Here is a 15,376-nt window from a genome sequence, read left to right on the forward strand (position 1 = left end):
TACTATTTTTCTGATCCTCTTTGTCCTCCATCCTACACCCTTAACTAGAACTCAGTGTCTGTTGTTCCCCTCTTTGTGTCCATGTGTTCTTATTATTTAGCTCTTACTAATAAATGAGAACATGCATTTGGTTTTCTCTTTCTCCATTAGTTTTCTAAGGATAATGGTCTCCAGCTCCATCCATGTTGCTGCAAATGACATAATCTTGTTTGCTTTTTATGGCAACACAGTATTCCATGATGTTTATGTGCCATATTTTGTTTTCATTAAATCTTTTATTTTATTTTATTTATTTTTGGAGATTGGGTCTCACTCTGTCACCCAGGCTGGAGTATAGTGGCATGATCTCGGCTTACTGCAGCCTCAACCTCCCGCGCTCAAGCAATTCTTCTACCTCAGCCCCCAAGTAGCTGGGACTGCAGGTGTGTACCACCAAGCCCAGCTAATTTTTCTTCTCGTATTTTTTGTTGAGATGGCGTTTTTTCATGTTGTTTAGGCCTGTCTTGAACTCCTCGGCTCAGGCAATTCACCTGCCTCGGCCTCCCAGAGTGCTGGAACTGCAGACATGAGCCACCACACCTTATCATACCATATTTTCTTTATTTAGTTTACCATTGATAGGCATTTAGGTTGATTCCATGTCTTTGCTATTGTGAATAGTGCTGCAATGAACATGTATGTGCATGTGTCTTTATGACAGAATAATTTCTATTTTATTGGGTATATACCCAATTATGAGGTTGTTGGGTCAAATGGTAATTCTGTTTTTAGTTCTGTGAGGAATTGCCACACCGCTTTTCACAATGGTTGAACTAATTTACATTCCCGCCAGCAGCACATAGCCTTTTCTCTGAAACCTTGCCAGCATGTTATTTTTTGACTTTGTAATAATAGCCATTTTGACTGGTGTGAGATGTAATCTTGTTGTGGTTTTTTCTTTGCATTTCTCTAGTAATGAGTATTTTTTTCATACGCTTGTTAGCCACGTATATATCTTATTTTGAAAAACATTTGTTCATGTTTTTTGTCTACCTTTTTTTTTTATAATTGAGACGAAGTCTCACTCTGTCACCCAGGCTAAAGTGCAGTGGCATAATCTCAGCAAACAGCAACCTTCACCTCTTGGGTTCAAGCGATTCTCCTGCCTCAGCCTCCTGAGTGGATGGAATTACAGGCACTCGCTACCATGCCCTAATTTTTGTATTTTTAGTAGAGACAAGGTTTAACCTTGTTGACCAGGCTGGTCTCAAACTCCTGACCTCAAGTGCTCTTTCCTCCTTGGCCTCCCAAGGTGCTGGGATTACAGGCATGAGCCACCACTCCTAGCCTTTTGTCTACTTTTTTTTTTTTTTTTTTGAGATGGAGTTTTGCTCTTGTTTCCCAGGCTGGAGTGCAATGGTGTGATCTTGGCTCACTGCAACCTCTGCCTCCTGGGTTCAAGAGATTCTCCTGCCTCAGCCTCCTGAGTAGCTGGAATTACAGGTGTCCACCACCACACCTGGCTAATTTTTTGTATTTTTAGTAAAGACAGGGTTTCATCTTGTTGGCCAGGCTGATCTCAAGCTCCTGACCTCAGGTGATCGGCCTGCCTCGGCCTCTGAGAGTGCTGGGATTACAGGCATAAGCCACCGAGCCTGGCCACCTTTTGTCTACTTTTTAAGGAGGTCATTTGTTTGTTTCTTGTAAACTTAAGTTTTTTATGGATTCTGGGTATTAGACCTTTGTCAAAAGCATAGTTTGGAAATATTTTATTTTATTCTATAGGTTTTGTGTTTACTCTGTTGATGGTTTCCATTGCTGTGAGGAAGATATTTAGTTTAATTAGGTCCCATTTGTCAATTGTTGCTGTTGCAATTTCTTTTGGTATTTTCATCATAAAATCTTCGTTAGTTCCCATGTCTAGAACGGTATTTTCTGGGTTATCTTTAAGGGTTTTTTATAATTTTAAGTTTTACATTTAAGGCTTTAATTCATCTTGAGTTGATTTTTGTATATGATGTAAGGAAGGGGTCCAGTTTCAATTTTCTACACAGTGCTAGGTGGTTATCCCAGCACCATTTATTAAATAGGGGATTCTTCCCACATTCCTCTTGTTAGTTTTGTCAAAGATCAGATGGTTATAGGCATGTGGCATTATTTCTGGGCTCTCTATTCTGTTGCATTGGTCTGTGAGTCTGTTTCTTGTACCAGTATTATATGGCTTTGGTTACTGTAGCCCTGTTGCATAGTTTGAAGTCAGGTAATGTAATGCCTCCAGCTTTGTTCTTTTTGCTTAGGATTGCCTTGGCTACTCGGGCTCTTTTTTCCTTCCATATGAATTTTAACGTAGTTTTTTATAGTTCTGTTAAGAATGTTTTTGGTAGTTTGATAAGAATAGCATTAAATCTCTTCTTTTTTGGGGCAGTATGGCCATTTTAATCATTTTGATCTTTTCTACCTATGAGCATAGAATAGTTTTCCATTTATTTGTGTTATCTCAGACTTTTTTTTTCTTTTTCTTTTTTTTTTTTTTGAGTCCGAGTCTCTGTCACCCAGGCTGGAGTGCAATGGCACAATCCTAGCTCACCACTACCTCTGCCTCCTGGGTTCAAGCTATTCTCCTGCCTCAGCCTCCTGAATAGCTGGGATTACAGGTGCGTACCACCAAGCCCAGGTTATTTTTGTATTTTTAGTAGAGATGGAGTTTTACCATGTTGGCCAGGCTGGTTTCGATCTCCTGACCTCAAATGATCCATCCGGCTCAGCTTCCCAAAGTGCTGAGATTACAGGCATGAGCTACCATGCCCGGCCATCTCTGACTCTTTAAACAGTGTTTTGTGATTCTTGACATGGAGATCTTTCACTTCTCTGGTTAGGTGTACTCCTAGATATTTGTGTGTGCGTGTGTGTGTGTGTGTGTCAATTGTGAAGGGGATTGTGTTTTTGATTTGGCTTTTGGCTTGAATGTTGTTAATATACAGAGATTCTGCCAATTTTTATACATTTATTTTGTATTCTGAAATTTTGCTGAAGTGATTTGTCAGTTTAAAGAGCTTTTCTGCAGAGACTGTAGGGTTTTCTAGATACAGAATTATGTCATCTGCAAACAGGGATAGTTTGACTTCCTTTCTTCCTGTTTGAATGCCTTTTATTTTATCTCTTGTCTGATTGCTCTGGCCAGGACTTCCAATTCTCTTAAATAGGAGTGGTGAGAGAAGGTATGCCAGTTTTCTTTTTTTTTTTTTTTGAGACAGAGTCGCTCTGTCACTCTGTCGCCCAGGCTGGAGTGCAGTGGCGCAATCTTCTCGGCTCACTGCAAGCTCCACCTCCCGGGTTCACGCCATTCTCCTGCCTCAGCCTCCCGAGTAGCTGGGACTACAGGCGACTGCAGGCGCCCGCCACTACGCCCGGCTAATTTTTTGTATTTTTAGTAGAGACGGGGTTTCACCGTGTTAGCCAGGATGGTGTCGATCTCCTGACCTCGTGATCCTCCCGTCTTGGCCTCCCAAAGTGCTGGCATTACAGGCGTGAGCCACCGCGCCCAGCCAATAAGCCAGTTTTCAAAGAAAAACGCTTTCAACTTGTATCCATTCAGTATGTTTGCTTTGGGTTTGTCATAGATAACTCATTATTTTGAAGTATGTACTTTGCCTAGTTTGTTGAGGATTTTAAACATGAAGGGTGATAAATTTTATTGAAATCTTTTTCTGCATCTATTGAGATACTTTTTTGGTTTTTATCTTTAATTCTCTTTAAGTGATGAATAACATTTATTAATTGTTGCATGTCAAACCAACCTTGCATCTCAGGGATAAAGCCTACTTGATCATAGTGGAGTAGCTTCTTGATGTGCTGCTGGATTTGGTTTGCCAGCATTTTGTTGAGGATTTTTTCACCAATGTTTATCAGGAATATTGGCCTGAAGTTTTCTATTTTTTGTTTTATCTCTGCCAGGTTTTGGCATCAGAATGTTGCTGTTTCTGTATAACAAGCTGAGGAGGAGTCCCTTCGTCTCAATTTTGGAATAGTTTTAGTAGAATGGTTCAGGCTCTTCATTTCACATCTGGTAGAATTCAGCTGTGAATTTGTCTAATCCTGGGCTTTATTTTGGTTGGTAGGCTGTTACTTATTCAGTTTTGGAATTTGTTATTGGTCTATTCAGGAATTTAATTTCTTTTTTGTTCAGTCTTTGGAGAATGTATTTGTCTAGAAATTTATGTATTTCTATTAGGTTTTTTAGTTTGTGTGCAGACAGGTGTTCATAGTAGACTTCAATAGTTATTTGTATTTTTGTGGGGTCAGCGATAATTTCTCTTTTGTCATTAACTGTTTATTTGAATCTTCTCTTTATTCTTCATTAATCTAGCTAGTTATTTATTTATTTATTTCAAAGATTTATCTCTTGGATTTCTTGCTCTTTTGTATAGTTTTTCATATCTAAATCTTCAGTTCTGATCTTATTTATTTTTTTGTCTGCTGATAGCTTAGGAGTTGCTTTGCTCTTGCTTCTCTCGTTCTTTTGTTTATGATGTTAGGTTGTTAAATTGAGATGTTTTTGATGTGACCATTTAATGCTATTAATTTCCCTGTTTACTCTGTTGATGGTTTCCATTGCTGTGAAGAAGATATTTAGTTTAATTAGGTCTCATTTGTCAATTGTTGCTGTTGCACTACCTTAACACTACCTTAGCTGTGTTGCAGAGATTCTGGTATGTTGTATCTTTGTTTCAAAAACTTTTAAATTTCCACCTTAATTTTATTATTTACCCAAAAGTCATTCAAGTGCAGATTGTTTAATTTCCATGTGATTGTATGGTTTCAAGTGGTTTTCTATGTATTCAATTGTAATTTTATCAAGCTGTGGTCTTTGTGATAGGTATGGTTTGAGGATTTTTGAATTTGCTGAGGATTGTTTTATTTCTGATTGTATGGTCAATTTGAGAGTATATGCCATGTGGTGATGAGAAGAGTGTATATTATGATGTTTTTAGATGGAGAGTTCTGTAGATGTCTACTAGGACTCTTTGGTCAAGTGCTGAATTTAGGTTTAAATATTTTCTTTTATTTTCTGCCTCAATAATCTGTCTAATAGTGTCTGTGAGGTCTTTTAGCCTCCTACTATTGTTGTCTAAATCTCTTCTTAGGTCTATAAGAACTTTTTTTATTTACGTGTACCAATACATTTTTTATAAAACCTTTTTCTCTTCTGTTTTTTTTTTTTTTCCCATAAGCATATTTTCAAGTGCACACAGTGTGCCCAAGGATACTCCTTAGATTTTCAATGTCTGCTGAAATTCAGATGTCCAAGAATTTAAGAATATATCAAAAGACCTGGCTTTTGTAGGAGAAAATACAAATTAGAAATAAGAGGATTTATTCTCCTACCTGAAAATAAGAAAATATATTTTGCTTATCTTTTTTAAAGCATTTAGATTATATGTAGATATTTTTCTCTACTTTTTTGAAATATATATAAATCATATTAAAACAAAATGAACCTCTTATCATTCTTTGTGACTCAGGATTATTTTTATTTAGATTCATTGCTTTGTTTCTGCTTTGGTATAGGTTTATATGTATATATATATATATATATATATAGTCTTTAAAGGAGACAAAGATTTGTTTAGATTAAAGTTCATATTAACAACACATAAGGCTGGGCATGGTGGCTCACGCCTATAATCCCAGCTCTTTGGGAGGCCGAGGCGGGCGGATCACCTGAGGTCAGGAGTTTGAGACCAGCCTGACCAACATGGAGAAACTCCGTCTCTACTAAAAATACAAAAAATTAGCTCGGCGTGGTGGTGCATGCCTGTAATCTCAGCTACTCGGGAGGCTGAGGCCGGAGAATTGCTTGAACCCAGGAGGTGGAGGTTGCAGTGAGCCAAGATCGCCCCATTGCACTCTGGCCTGGGTAACAGCGAAACTCCATCTCAAAAAAAACAAACAAAAAAAAACCACAAAACGTTGAGCACAAAGATAGGATGAAATTTAGCAATACAGAATGATAAAAGCTAAAAGATACTGAGTATGTTTCTTTGACAGAAAACTGATTATACAAGGTATTAGCATAGTTATGTGTAGTGTTTGTAGACAACCTGCATTCATATAAATTAAACAGCATTTTCTTTAGTAGTATGAATATAAGGCCAAAATATTTACTTTGACTGAATACTCATTAAATAGTCATTTTAATATTGCTGTTCATACTTTTGAAACATATAAAGTTATATATATATATAAAATATATAAAGTGTTTTAACTGAATTATGGCTACAGACAATTTTAAAAATTCTTACATGCCTTATATCTAATACATTAAAGTTATTTATACTTAGATATTTATTTCTAATATCCAAATAAAATTTACTACCAAATTGTTAAAGTAGATACTAGTCTGACATGTTTATTAACTTATCTAATAGGGATAACTGTAGGTAAGCATAATTACAGTGTCTTTTTTTTTGAGACAGAGTTTTGCTCTTGTCTCCCCAGCTGGAGTGCAATGGCACGGTCTTGGCTCACTACATCCTCCGCCTCCTGGGCTCAGGTGATTCTCCTGCCTTAGCCTCCCTAGTAGCTGGGATTACAGGCACCCACCACTATGCCTGGCTAATTTTTGTATTGTTAGTAGAGACGGGGTTTCACCATGTTGGGCAGGCTGGTCTCAAACTCCTGACCCCAGGAGATTTGCCCACCTCAGCCTTCCAAAGTGCTGGGATTACAGGCATGAGCCACCATGCCCAGCCTATTTATAGCGTCTTTCATTTCACTAAATTGGAATGCTGCTATTAAAGGAGAAATAAACACAGATGATGTGGCCACCCCAAAACCATAATAGCTCTTTAGTTAGCTATGTGGCAAGCTTAAATACATTCCACTATATGTACAAAGTCAGATTATAAATCTTCATCAAAAAGTGCTCATGGAAATTGTGAGATGTATTTCAATATATAACCCCCATTCAATGGCTAGGTGATGAGAGAGCAGCAGAGATGGAAGAGAAATCTTATAAAATTCTGCTGAGAATATATCCCTTTTCTTCATAATGCTCATGTTTCTCATGCTGAGAGTAGCTGTGCACTTTGGTTGTTTAGAGAGAAATTACCTTTTTTTTTTTTTGAGTCAGAGTCTGGCTCTGTCCCCCAGGCTGGAGTGCAGTGGCACCATCTCGGCTCACTGCAAGCTCCGCCTCCCGGGTTCACGCCATTCTCCTGCCTCAGCCTCCCGAGTAGCTGGGACTACAGGCGCCCGCCACCACGCCCGGCTAATTTTTTTTGTATTTTTAGTAGAGACAGGGTTTCACTACGTTGGCCAGGATGGTCTCGAACTCCTGACCTCGTGATCCACCCACCTCGGCCTCCCAAAGTGCTAGGATTACAGGCTTGAGCCACCGCGCCCGGCCGAGAAATTACCTTTTAAGAGAATATTTTCTGGCTGACTTGATCAATCTTATATCTAAATTGAGTTTTTGTTTGTTTGTTTGTTTGTTTTTGAGATAGAATCTCACTCTGTCGCCCAGTCTGGAGTGCAGGGGTGCGATCTCGACTCACTACAACTTCCACTTACCGGATTCAAGTGATTCTCCTGCCTCAGCCTCCCAAGTAGCTGGGACTACAGGCTTGTGCCACCAAGCCTGGCTAATTTTTTGTATTTTTAGTAGAGATGGTGTTTCACCGTGTTAGCCAGGATTGTCTCCATCTCCTGACCTTGTGATCCGCCTGCCTTGGCCTCTTGTGATCCGCCTGCTGGGATTACAGGCCTGAGCCACCGTGCCCGGCCTAAACTGAGTTTGTTTTTTTGTTGTTGTTGTTTTTGAGACGGAGTCTTGCTCTTTCGCCCAGGCTGGAGTGCAGTGGCGCAATCTCGGCTCACTGCAAGCTCCGCCTCCCGGGTTCACGCCATTCTCCTGCCTCAGCCTCTCCGAGTAGCTGGGACTACAGGCGCCCGCCACCACGTCCCGCTAATTTTTTGTATTTTTTTAGTAGAGACGGGGTTTCACCGTGGTCTCAATCTCCTGACCTTGTGATCCGCCCGCCCTGGCCTCCCAAAGTGCTGGGATTACAAGCGTGAGCCACCGCGCCCGGCCTAAACTGAGTTTTTACTTAAAATGCATTTAACTTTTTTTTTCTCTCAGCATAATCTTGCTCAGACTGAGAGCTGTTTTTCTGTCCAATGCTTTGGGTGTCTGCACTATTAAATATTCCCTGTTGTCTGTGAATGAGGTGGGCTGTCACAGTGAGAACTTTTGGAGCTATCTGTACTTGGATTCGTGTTGGAAATCCAGCAGTAGTTTTTCCATGTCACATTGTAAATAAAAACTGAGGCTGAATTACTGTTCCAATCTCTATTAATGTGAAAGTGCAGTTCTCCCCAGGAGGCCTGCAGGCTCTCCTCCTGCAGCTCAGGCTTCCCTCTCTGGGGTGACACTGGAGTGCTGCTGTGGCAGTTATGGTTTATGTAAGATGTGAGCTTTCAGCTGTGACCCCTGTGCAGTGGGTTCTGCCTCAATGGCAGATGGTAGTGGTCAAGAGAGGACACTAGCTAACAGGAGAGGGCAAGCAGGAGAGATGTAGCCAAGCGCTCAGGGAGTAGAAAGCCATTGCTTTAAAGTGTAAATAGCCAAAAAGATAGCACCCTATTCAACCATTTTTGTAGGAGATTGAGAGCCTGCCTTCAGCAGGCACCTGTAGTCAAGTTGCAAAATTACATCATTTCATGAAGATGTGAAAAGTTTATTTTGTCATTGAACATAACTGATTAGCCTGCATGGCTAGCCTTCTCAATTACCAGGTGAATTTAGGATGAACTATGTATGACATGGTGCTATAAATTTTTTTACATGTGAACTAATTACGGTTACTGTCTTTCTATCTTTGCAGTCTCTTAAGCAGATTGTGATGCATGTCACATTCAGGTTTAATTGTGTAATAAAACAGTTTTATGTCTGTTCTATTGTGGAGTTTCTCTGGGGCTGAAGAAAATTTATCTTTTAATTATGTTTCACAAAAACTGTCTAGAATTATCAGACATGATGTATAAATATAAGGTGCCACCCAAGCTTTACTCTAGAGGAAACTTTCCCTCTCAGGCTATCAGTCAATTCACAATTGTGCTGCAAAGTGCATGCTGTCCCCTAAATACGCAGGCAGAATTGCTTCTCTGCCAATTTAGTATCTTTAATCCTCCACAGTAACTTTTAGAGAGGCTAGATCAGAATTCTACAAGCTTCACAGGGCAGCAATCAACCGTTTTACGTTTTTCAATGACTCTGGTATCTTCCGACCTGAAACTGATTCACAGACTATGTGACCCAGAAACCCAATCAGAGTAACATGTGTGCATTGAGTAGACATGTACACTTGGGAATCTGTACTTCCTTTTTCTTCCTCTTGCTAAAATGCCCACAAATGTGCAGGGAAAACCTGCTACTATCCCATCCATTCAGGACCTAAAACTGCAACTTCAAATTCTGAATCCAGGTCTTCAGATTTGAGAAAAAGGAAAAACTTTCTTTCTGAGAGATGCAAGTCCTTTTGGTTGTCTAACTTATAGAGACATTAAAATGAGAGCAGAATTATGTTTCTCTTTTTGTTTTTTGAACTATGTATTCATCTTTTGAAGCTGTTTGCTATTGCCACAAGTAGCTATATATTAATAATGCCACACTGGACACTATAACTTGTACCGTAAAACTTAATGATGTATATCCAATCAATAATCAATGTTATTCCTGTAAATAATAAAAATTTCTGACAAACAACTTTATCAACCCACTCTCTGTCCATCTTTTTTAGCCTTTGTAAATCAACTTGTAATCACACTGCTAATCAAGTGTATGTTGCAGGCAACTTGAATATTTGCTCCCAGGTTACGGTCCTCAAGCTTGGCCCAAATAAACTGTCAACTTAAATCTATATTTTCTCAGCTTTTTCCTTTTAGGTAGACATATTATTTAGAATGTGCCAGAGCAGCGTCTATGATGGGATCTCTCCTTTGATTGTACTCTGCTTGCTGTAACACCCAAGGAGGCAGAGCCTGGTTGATCCCACCTGGAATCTGCACATAAGGTCTGGCCTCTGCCTAAGATTTACAAGACAGGGCCAAACTTTGAATTGAGAATATACAGAAAACCAACAGAAGACATCTTCTGTATTGTGAGATGTCAACGTAGACATCTTAAATCTTTTCTTTGAGAGTGTGACTCTGTGAGATTTTCAGATCTTCTCCAGTGACCTGTTGCAGGTATGTGAGAGGCTCCAGGTATAAATAAAATCTGATGACAGAATCTGTAAGTATAAACAGGCATCTTAGGAGTGAGAGATCAAGGCCACAGAGTAACCAGAGCCATGACTACAACTATACCTACCTGTAAAATGTGATACTGGAGTAGAGTGTTGTTATTTCTCTTACCCAAGAGCTAGCAAATCAGGAGACGTGATCTAGATTCTGGAGCTTAACCAGGGCAGTTCCATTTTCTATTTATAATCAGCCTGAGTCTCTTCTGCCTGGCTTATCGTTGGGTCATTAGCCCAGAGTCACTGGAAACCCTCTCACAATCACCTAGACATCTTTGAGACATTTGAGGATGTCCAGAGCATAACTGTGTCAAGCTGACAAGAGTGGTTAATTCTGCTTCTGTCTCAATATAAGAGAAATGAGTCATCCTGTGTTTGTTCCTCCCCTCATACAAGAGATACCTTTAGTTGGCACCCAGACAAGAGTTTCTCCAGTTTCTTGGTACTTGGATGAAAAACAAGAAGGAGGTCCTGAGACTCAAACAGATAAACTAATAGCTTCCATTTCATATGGCCATTAAAAAGATAGATGAAGGAGTCATGGTCCCTACCACCCAGGAACTTATAGTCTAGACTAGCAACTGGGTACGTGGTTGAATTAAACATCATCATATCGTTGGTACAATAAACACATGTGTGCAGAAACGCTTGGGCTTTATTTGGGCTACTTTCTTTATATTCTGACTTCTGATGTCATCACTTGAAGGGATGTTTATGTTTATTTCTATTTATTTTACCTTGGTAGAATGCATATGTATATTTTAATAAAATTACTCTAGGAACCATAAAAGACTTGTTTGAATTGCTTATTAGTATATGTCATAAAATTGGGGAATGTCTAAAAAAATATTTAAATTACACAGACTCTGGGATTTAAGTGCCTCTTAGGTAAGCTTAGGAAAAACAGAACTGGAAGTACTCCCAGTAGCATAGAGAACAGAATTCTACATAGGGTCCACTCCCTGGCCCAGTTCTGTTTAGATCCACTGTTTTTGGAGGCCTTATTTAGGTCAGGTCCCACCCTGGAGTCTTGCCTCACAGAACTGGATAAAAGAGATTAGAGTTTTGGCTGGGGAATCCTGCTGCATTTCTAGAGCGGGAGTGCAGTGGCGTGATCTCAGCTCACTGCAACCTCCGCTTCCTGAGTTCAAGCAATTCTCCTGCCTCAGCCTCCGGAATAGCGTGCCGCCATGCCTGGCTAATTTTTGTACTATTAGTAGAGAGGGGGTTTCACCATGTTGGCCAGGCTGGTCTTGAACTCCTGACCTCAGGTGATCTGCCCACCTCAGCCTCCCAAAGTGCTGGGATTACAGGAGTGAGCTACTGCACCCGGCCTTTTAAGTATCTTTATGCAGCTGATGTGCAACAGTGATCACATTTAATCTGGCACCTGCCTTTCTTTCTTAGATTTTCTTTGCATATATCTATCTTTGGAAAATGAGGGCTGTCATCTTTGTTTATAGGCCAGAAAAACCAGGGAAAACACAGTCTCCTCCACTTGGTGAATGTTTGACAAAATATTCTTTTTTGGGCCGAAAACAGGCATCACTGGTGAGCTTGTCAAATTCAGAAACTCAGACTTTATTCTAGATCTTCTAAAATAAATATGCATAACAAGATCTCCAGTTAATTGTACACATTAAAATTTGAGAGGTATCTTCTAACTCAGCTTGTCTTTTTGATCTGAAAAATATACAAGACTTATTATGTATAGTGTAAATATAGCACAAAAAATGAAAAATGTACACGTTTGTTATCATGCCCTTAGTTTTATAGTTTATTATCCAGAAAAGTATCTTATCTACACTGGTGTTGTGGATCTTTTTTTTTTTTTTTTTTGAGACGGAGTCTTGCTCTGTCGCCCAGGCTGGAGTGCAGTGGCGCGATCTCGGCTCACTGCAAGCTCCGCCTCCCGGGTTCCCACCATTCTCCTGCCTCAGCCTCTCCCAGTAGCTGGGACTACAGGCGCCCGCCACCACGCCCGGCTAATTTTTTGTATTTTTAGTAGAGACGGGGTTTCACCGTGGTCTCAATCTCCTGACCTCGTGATCCGCCCACCTCGGCCTCCCAAAGTGCTGGGATTACAGGCGTGATCCACCGTGCCCGGCCGGTGTTGTGGATCTTAATGCCATTCTTTTTTCTCAGAATTTGAGACTACATTAGATAATATTTCTGTGTTGAAAATTATTTTATTGGATATGTTCGGTCGTCCCTATAAGTTAGAACCTGTTCTCTTTATTCTCTCATTTCACCTTGAGTCAAATTAAAAATTCTGCCCATGGCCACTTGGGAAATATATGTGTGTCTTTTGTTGTGTTTTTCAGGGACCGTTGACATTTCGGGATGTGACCATAGAATTCTCTCTGGAGGAGTGGCAATGCCTGGACATGGCTCAGCAGAATTTATATAGGGATGTTATGTTAGAGAACTACAGAAACCTGGTCTTCCTGGGTGAGGATAATTTTAATTAAGCAATTCCTATTATATTCTATAGATTTCATTTCTCTTTTCTGTAGAATGTGTTTTGGTGATTTATGCTTACCATAAATGAGTTTCACATCCCTGTTTTCTGAAAACAGCCACCCAAGTAGCTGGGAATATAGGCATGCGCCACCACACCTGGCTAATTTTTTTTGTATTTGTGGTAGAGACGGGGTTTCACCATGTTGGCCAGGATGGTCTTGATCTGTTGACCTTGTGATCCACCTGCCTTGGCCTCCCAAAGTGCTGGGATTACAGGCGTGAGCCACCACACCCGGCCATAAGGAATTTTTTAAAGATGTTTTATTTTTACCTGAACTTTTCACATTTCTGAGCAGATCTGTATTTTTCACTCTAGATTAGTGAAAATTGCAGAAATTGAGTGTCATAAAATATAGTTGTCACACCTTAAAATCTCATTGCCACCAACAATTTTTGATTCAGTAGTACCAGGTAGTAAAATTAAGGACCTGTACAAATTGAAAATATTTTCTAAATAGTTAGAAATGTACGTTATAAATTAGTATTGGGGGATCGATTTACTAGAATATTCTATTACATTCTCCTTAATGAGCATATTATTTGGGGAATATGAACAATATTTATGTTATTTATTTTTAATAAAACAGGTATTGCTGTCTTTAAGCCAGACTTGATAACTTGTCTGAAGCAAGGGAAAGAGCCTTGGAATATGAAGAGACACGAGATGGTAACTAAACCCCCAGGTATGTGAGAGTGAATACAACAAACAACACAGATGAGAGGTCCAGAGGCCAAGGAGAAAGCCAGTTCTCAAAATGTGACCTGGGAAGCTGTGCTCCAAAGGAAGTAGTTTCTGGGAAGACTGAGATTTTTTAAATTTTGCTGTCACATAGAGGCATCTTCTGTCTTATGCTTTAAAATTCTCTAAGGATTCTATTTTCATTTTGGTGATCTCCCTTCAAGTTTACAATGAGAGCCAAAGTCGTGTTCATGGCATATAAGGGACTGCACAATCTGACTGCTTTTCCATTGTTACTGGGGACACAAAAATATCTATAGTTTTGAGAAACTACATTAAAAGAACCTGGCTTTCTTACCTCACACTTGCTCTTTTACCGTGTGATATGTCCAGTTCCTTTTCGCCTTCCACTGTGATCATAAGCTTCCTGAGACCCTCACCAGAAACAGATACAGGCACACACTTCTTGTACAGTCTGCTGAACTGTGAGCCAAATAAACCTTTTTTCTTTATAAATTATCTACTCTCAGATATTTCTCTCTCTGCAAAATATTATAGTCTATAATGTTGTCTACATTTTGTTTTCTTAATCTTTTACATGAATTTTCTATTTTTTATTATTATTATTGAAAATGGGGTCTCAGCGTCTGCAACTATTATGTTGCTATGTATTTCTTGCTTCACGTTTGTCAATATTTATATATTTTGGAGCCCTGTTGTTATGCCTACCTGTACATATAAATATAATAGTTATAGATTCCTGGTAAATTGACCCATATTACTATTATATAATATGAATTTTTGTCTCATACTAGTAGTTGACTTAAAGCATATTGTGTCCAATATAATTATGACTACCTCACCCAATTGTGGCTACTATTTGCATGAAATATAAATTTTTTTTAATTCTGTTACTTACAGACTATTTGACTCAGTGCTAAAATTGGTCTCTTGTAGGAACATATTGCATGCTTTTTTCCTTAAGCCACTCAGACATCTTCTTTCTTTTCCTTTTAATTAATTAATTAATGAAAGAGGGTCTCACTCCGTCAACCAGGCTGGTTTGCAATGGTGTAATCATGGCAGTGAACTGCAGCCTCAGCCTCTCAAACTCAGATAATCCTCTAGTTTCAACCTCTTAAGTAGCTGGGTTGCAGGAACATGCCATTAAACCTAGCTAGTTTTTTTGTTTTGTTTTGTTTTGTTTTTTAGAGACAGGGTTTTGCCTTGTTGCCCAGGCTGGTCTCAAACTCCTGGAATCAGGTAATCAGCCCACCTTGGCCCCCCAAAGTCCTGGAATTATATTTCTTTTTATTAAGTAGTTTAACAAATTTATATTTAAAACAATTTCTTAAAGAAATAAAGTTACGTCAGGCACAGTGACTTAAGCCTGTAATCCCAGCACTTTGGGAGACTGAAGCGGGTAGATCACGAGGTCAGGAGTTCAAGACTAGCCTGGCCAACATAGAGAAACTCTGTCTCTACTGAAAATACAAAAATTAGCCAGGCATGGTGGCACACATCTGTAGTCCCAGCTACTCAGGAGGCTGAGGCAGGGGAATCAGTTGAACTGGAGGCGCAGGTTGTGGTGAGCTGAGATTGTGCCACTGTGCACCAGCCTGGGCAACAGAGTGAGACTCCATCTCAAAAAAAAAAAAAAAAGAAAAGAAATAAAGTTACATACCAGTTTCATTGTTATGTTTTATATGTTTTTTTTTTTTTACATGTTTTTTTCTCATTTCTTGTTTAACTATTTTTTGTTTAATTTTTTTTTTTTTTTTTTTTTTTTTGAGACAGAGTCTCGCTGTCACCCAGGCTGGAGTGCAGTGGCGCGATCTCGGCTCACTGCAAGCTCCACCTCCCGGGTTCACGCCATTCTCCTGCCTCAGCCTCC

The 15,376-nt window shown here is 39.5% G+C and overlaps 2 protein-coding genes across 2 annotated transcripts in view; both read left to right on the forward strand.

The window, feature by feature from the left end:
* The window catches only part of LOC116478760 (zinc finger protein 99-like), a 277,198-nt gene that overhangs the window by 172,220 nt on the left and 89,602 nt on the right, over window positions 1-15,376 (forward strand).
* Window positions 1-15,376, forward strand: part of LOC116478761 (zinc finger protein 729-like) — a 34,182-nt gene that overhangs the window by 6,059 nt on the left and 12,747 nt on the right. The window contains 2 exon segments of the mRNA XM_058424599.1: window positions 12,605-12,731; window positions 13,391-13,486. Coding sequence (XP_058280582.1) covers window positions 12,605-12,731; window positions 13,391-13,486 — 223 coding nt within the window.

The sequence above is a fragment of the Hylobates moloch genome, unplaced genomic scaffold (assembly GCF_009828535.3).
Source record: "Hylobates moloch isolate HMO894 unplaced genomic scaffold, HMol_V3 SCAFFOLD_12, whole genome shotgun sequence".
Classification (NCBI taxonomy): domain Eukaryota; kingdom Metazoa; phylum Chordata; class Mammalia; order Primates; family Hylobatidae; genus Hylobates; species Hylobates moloch.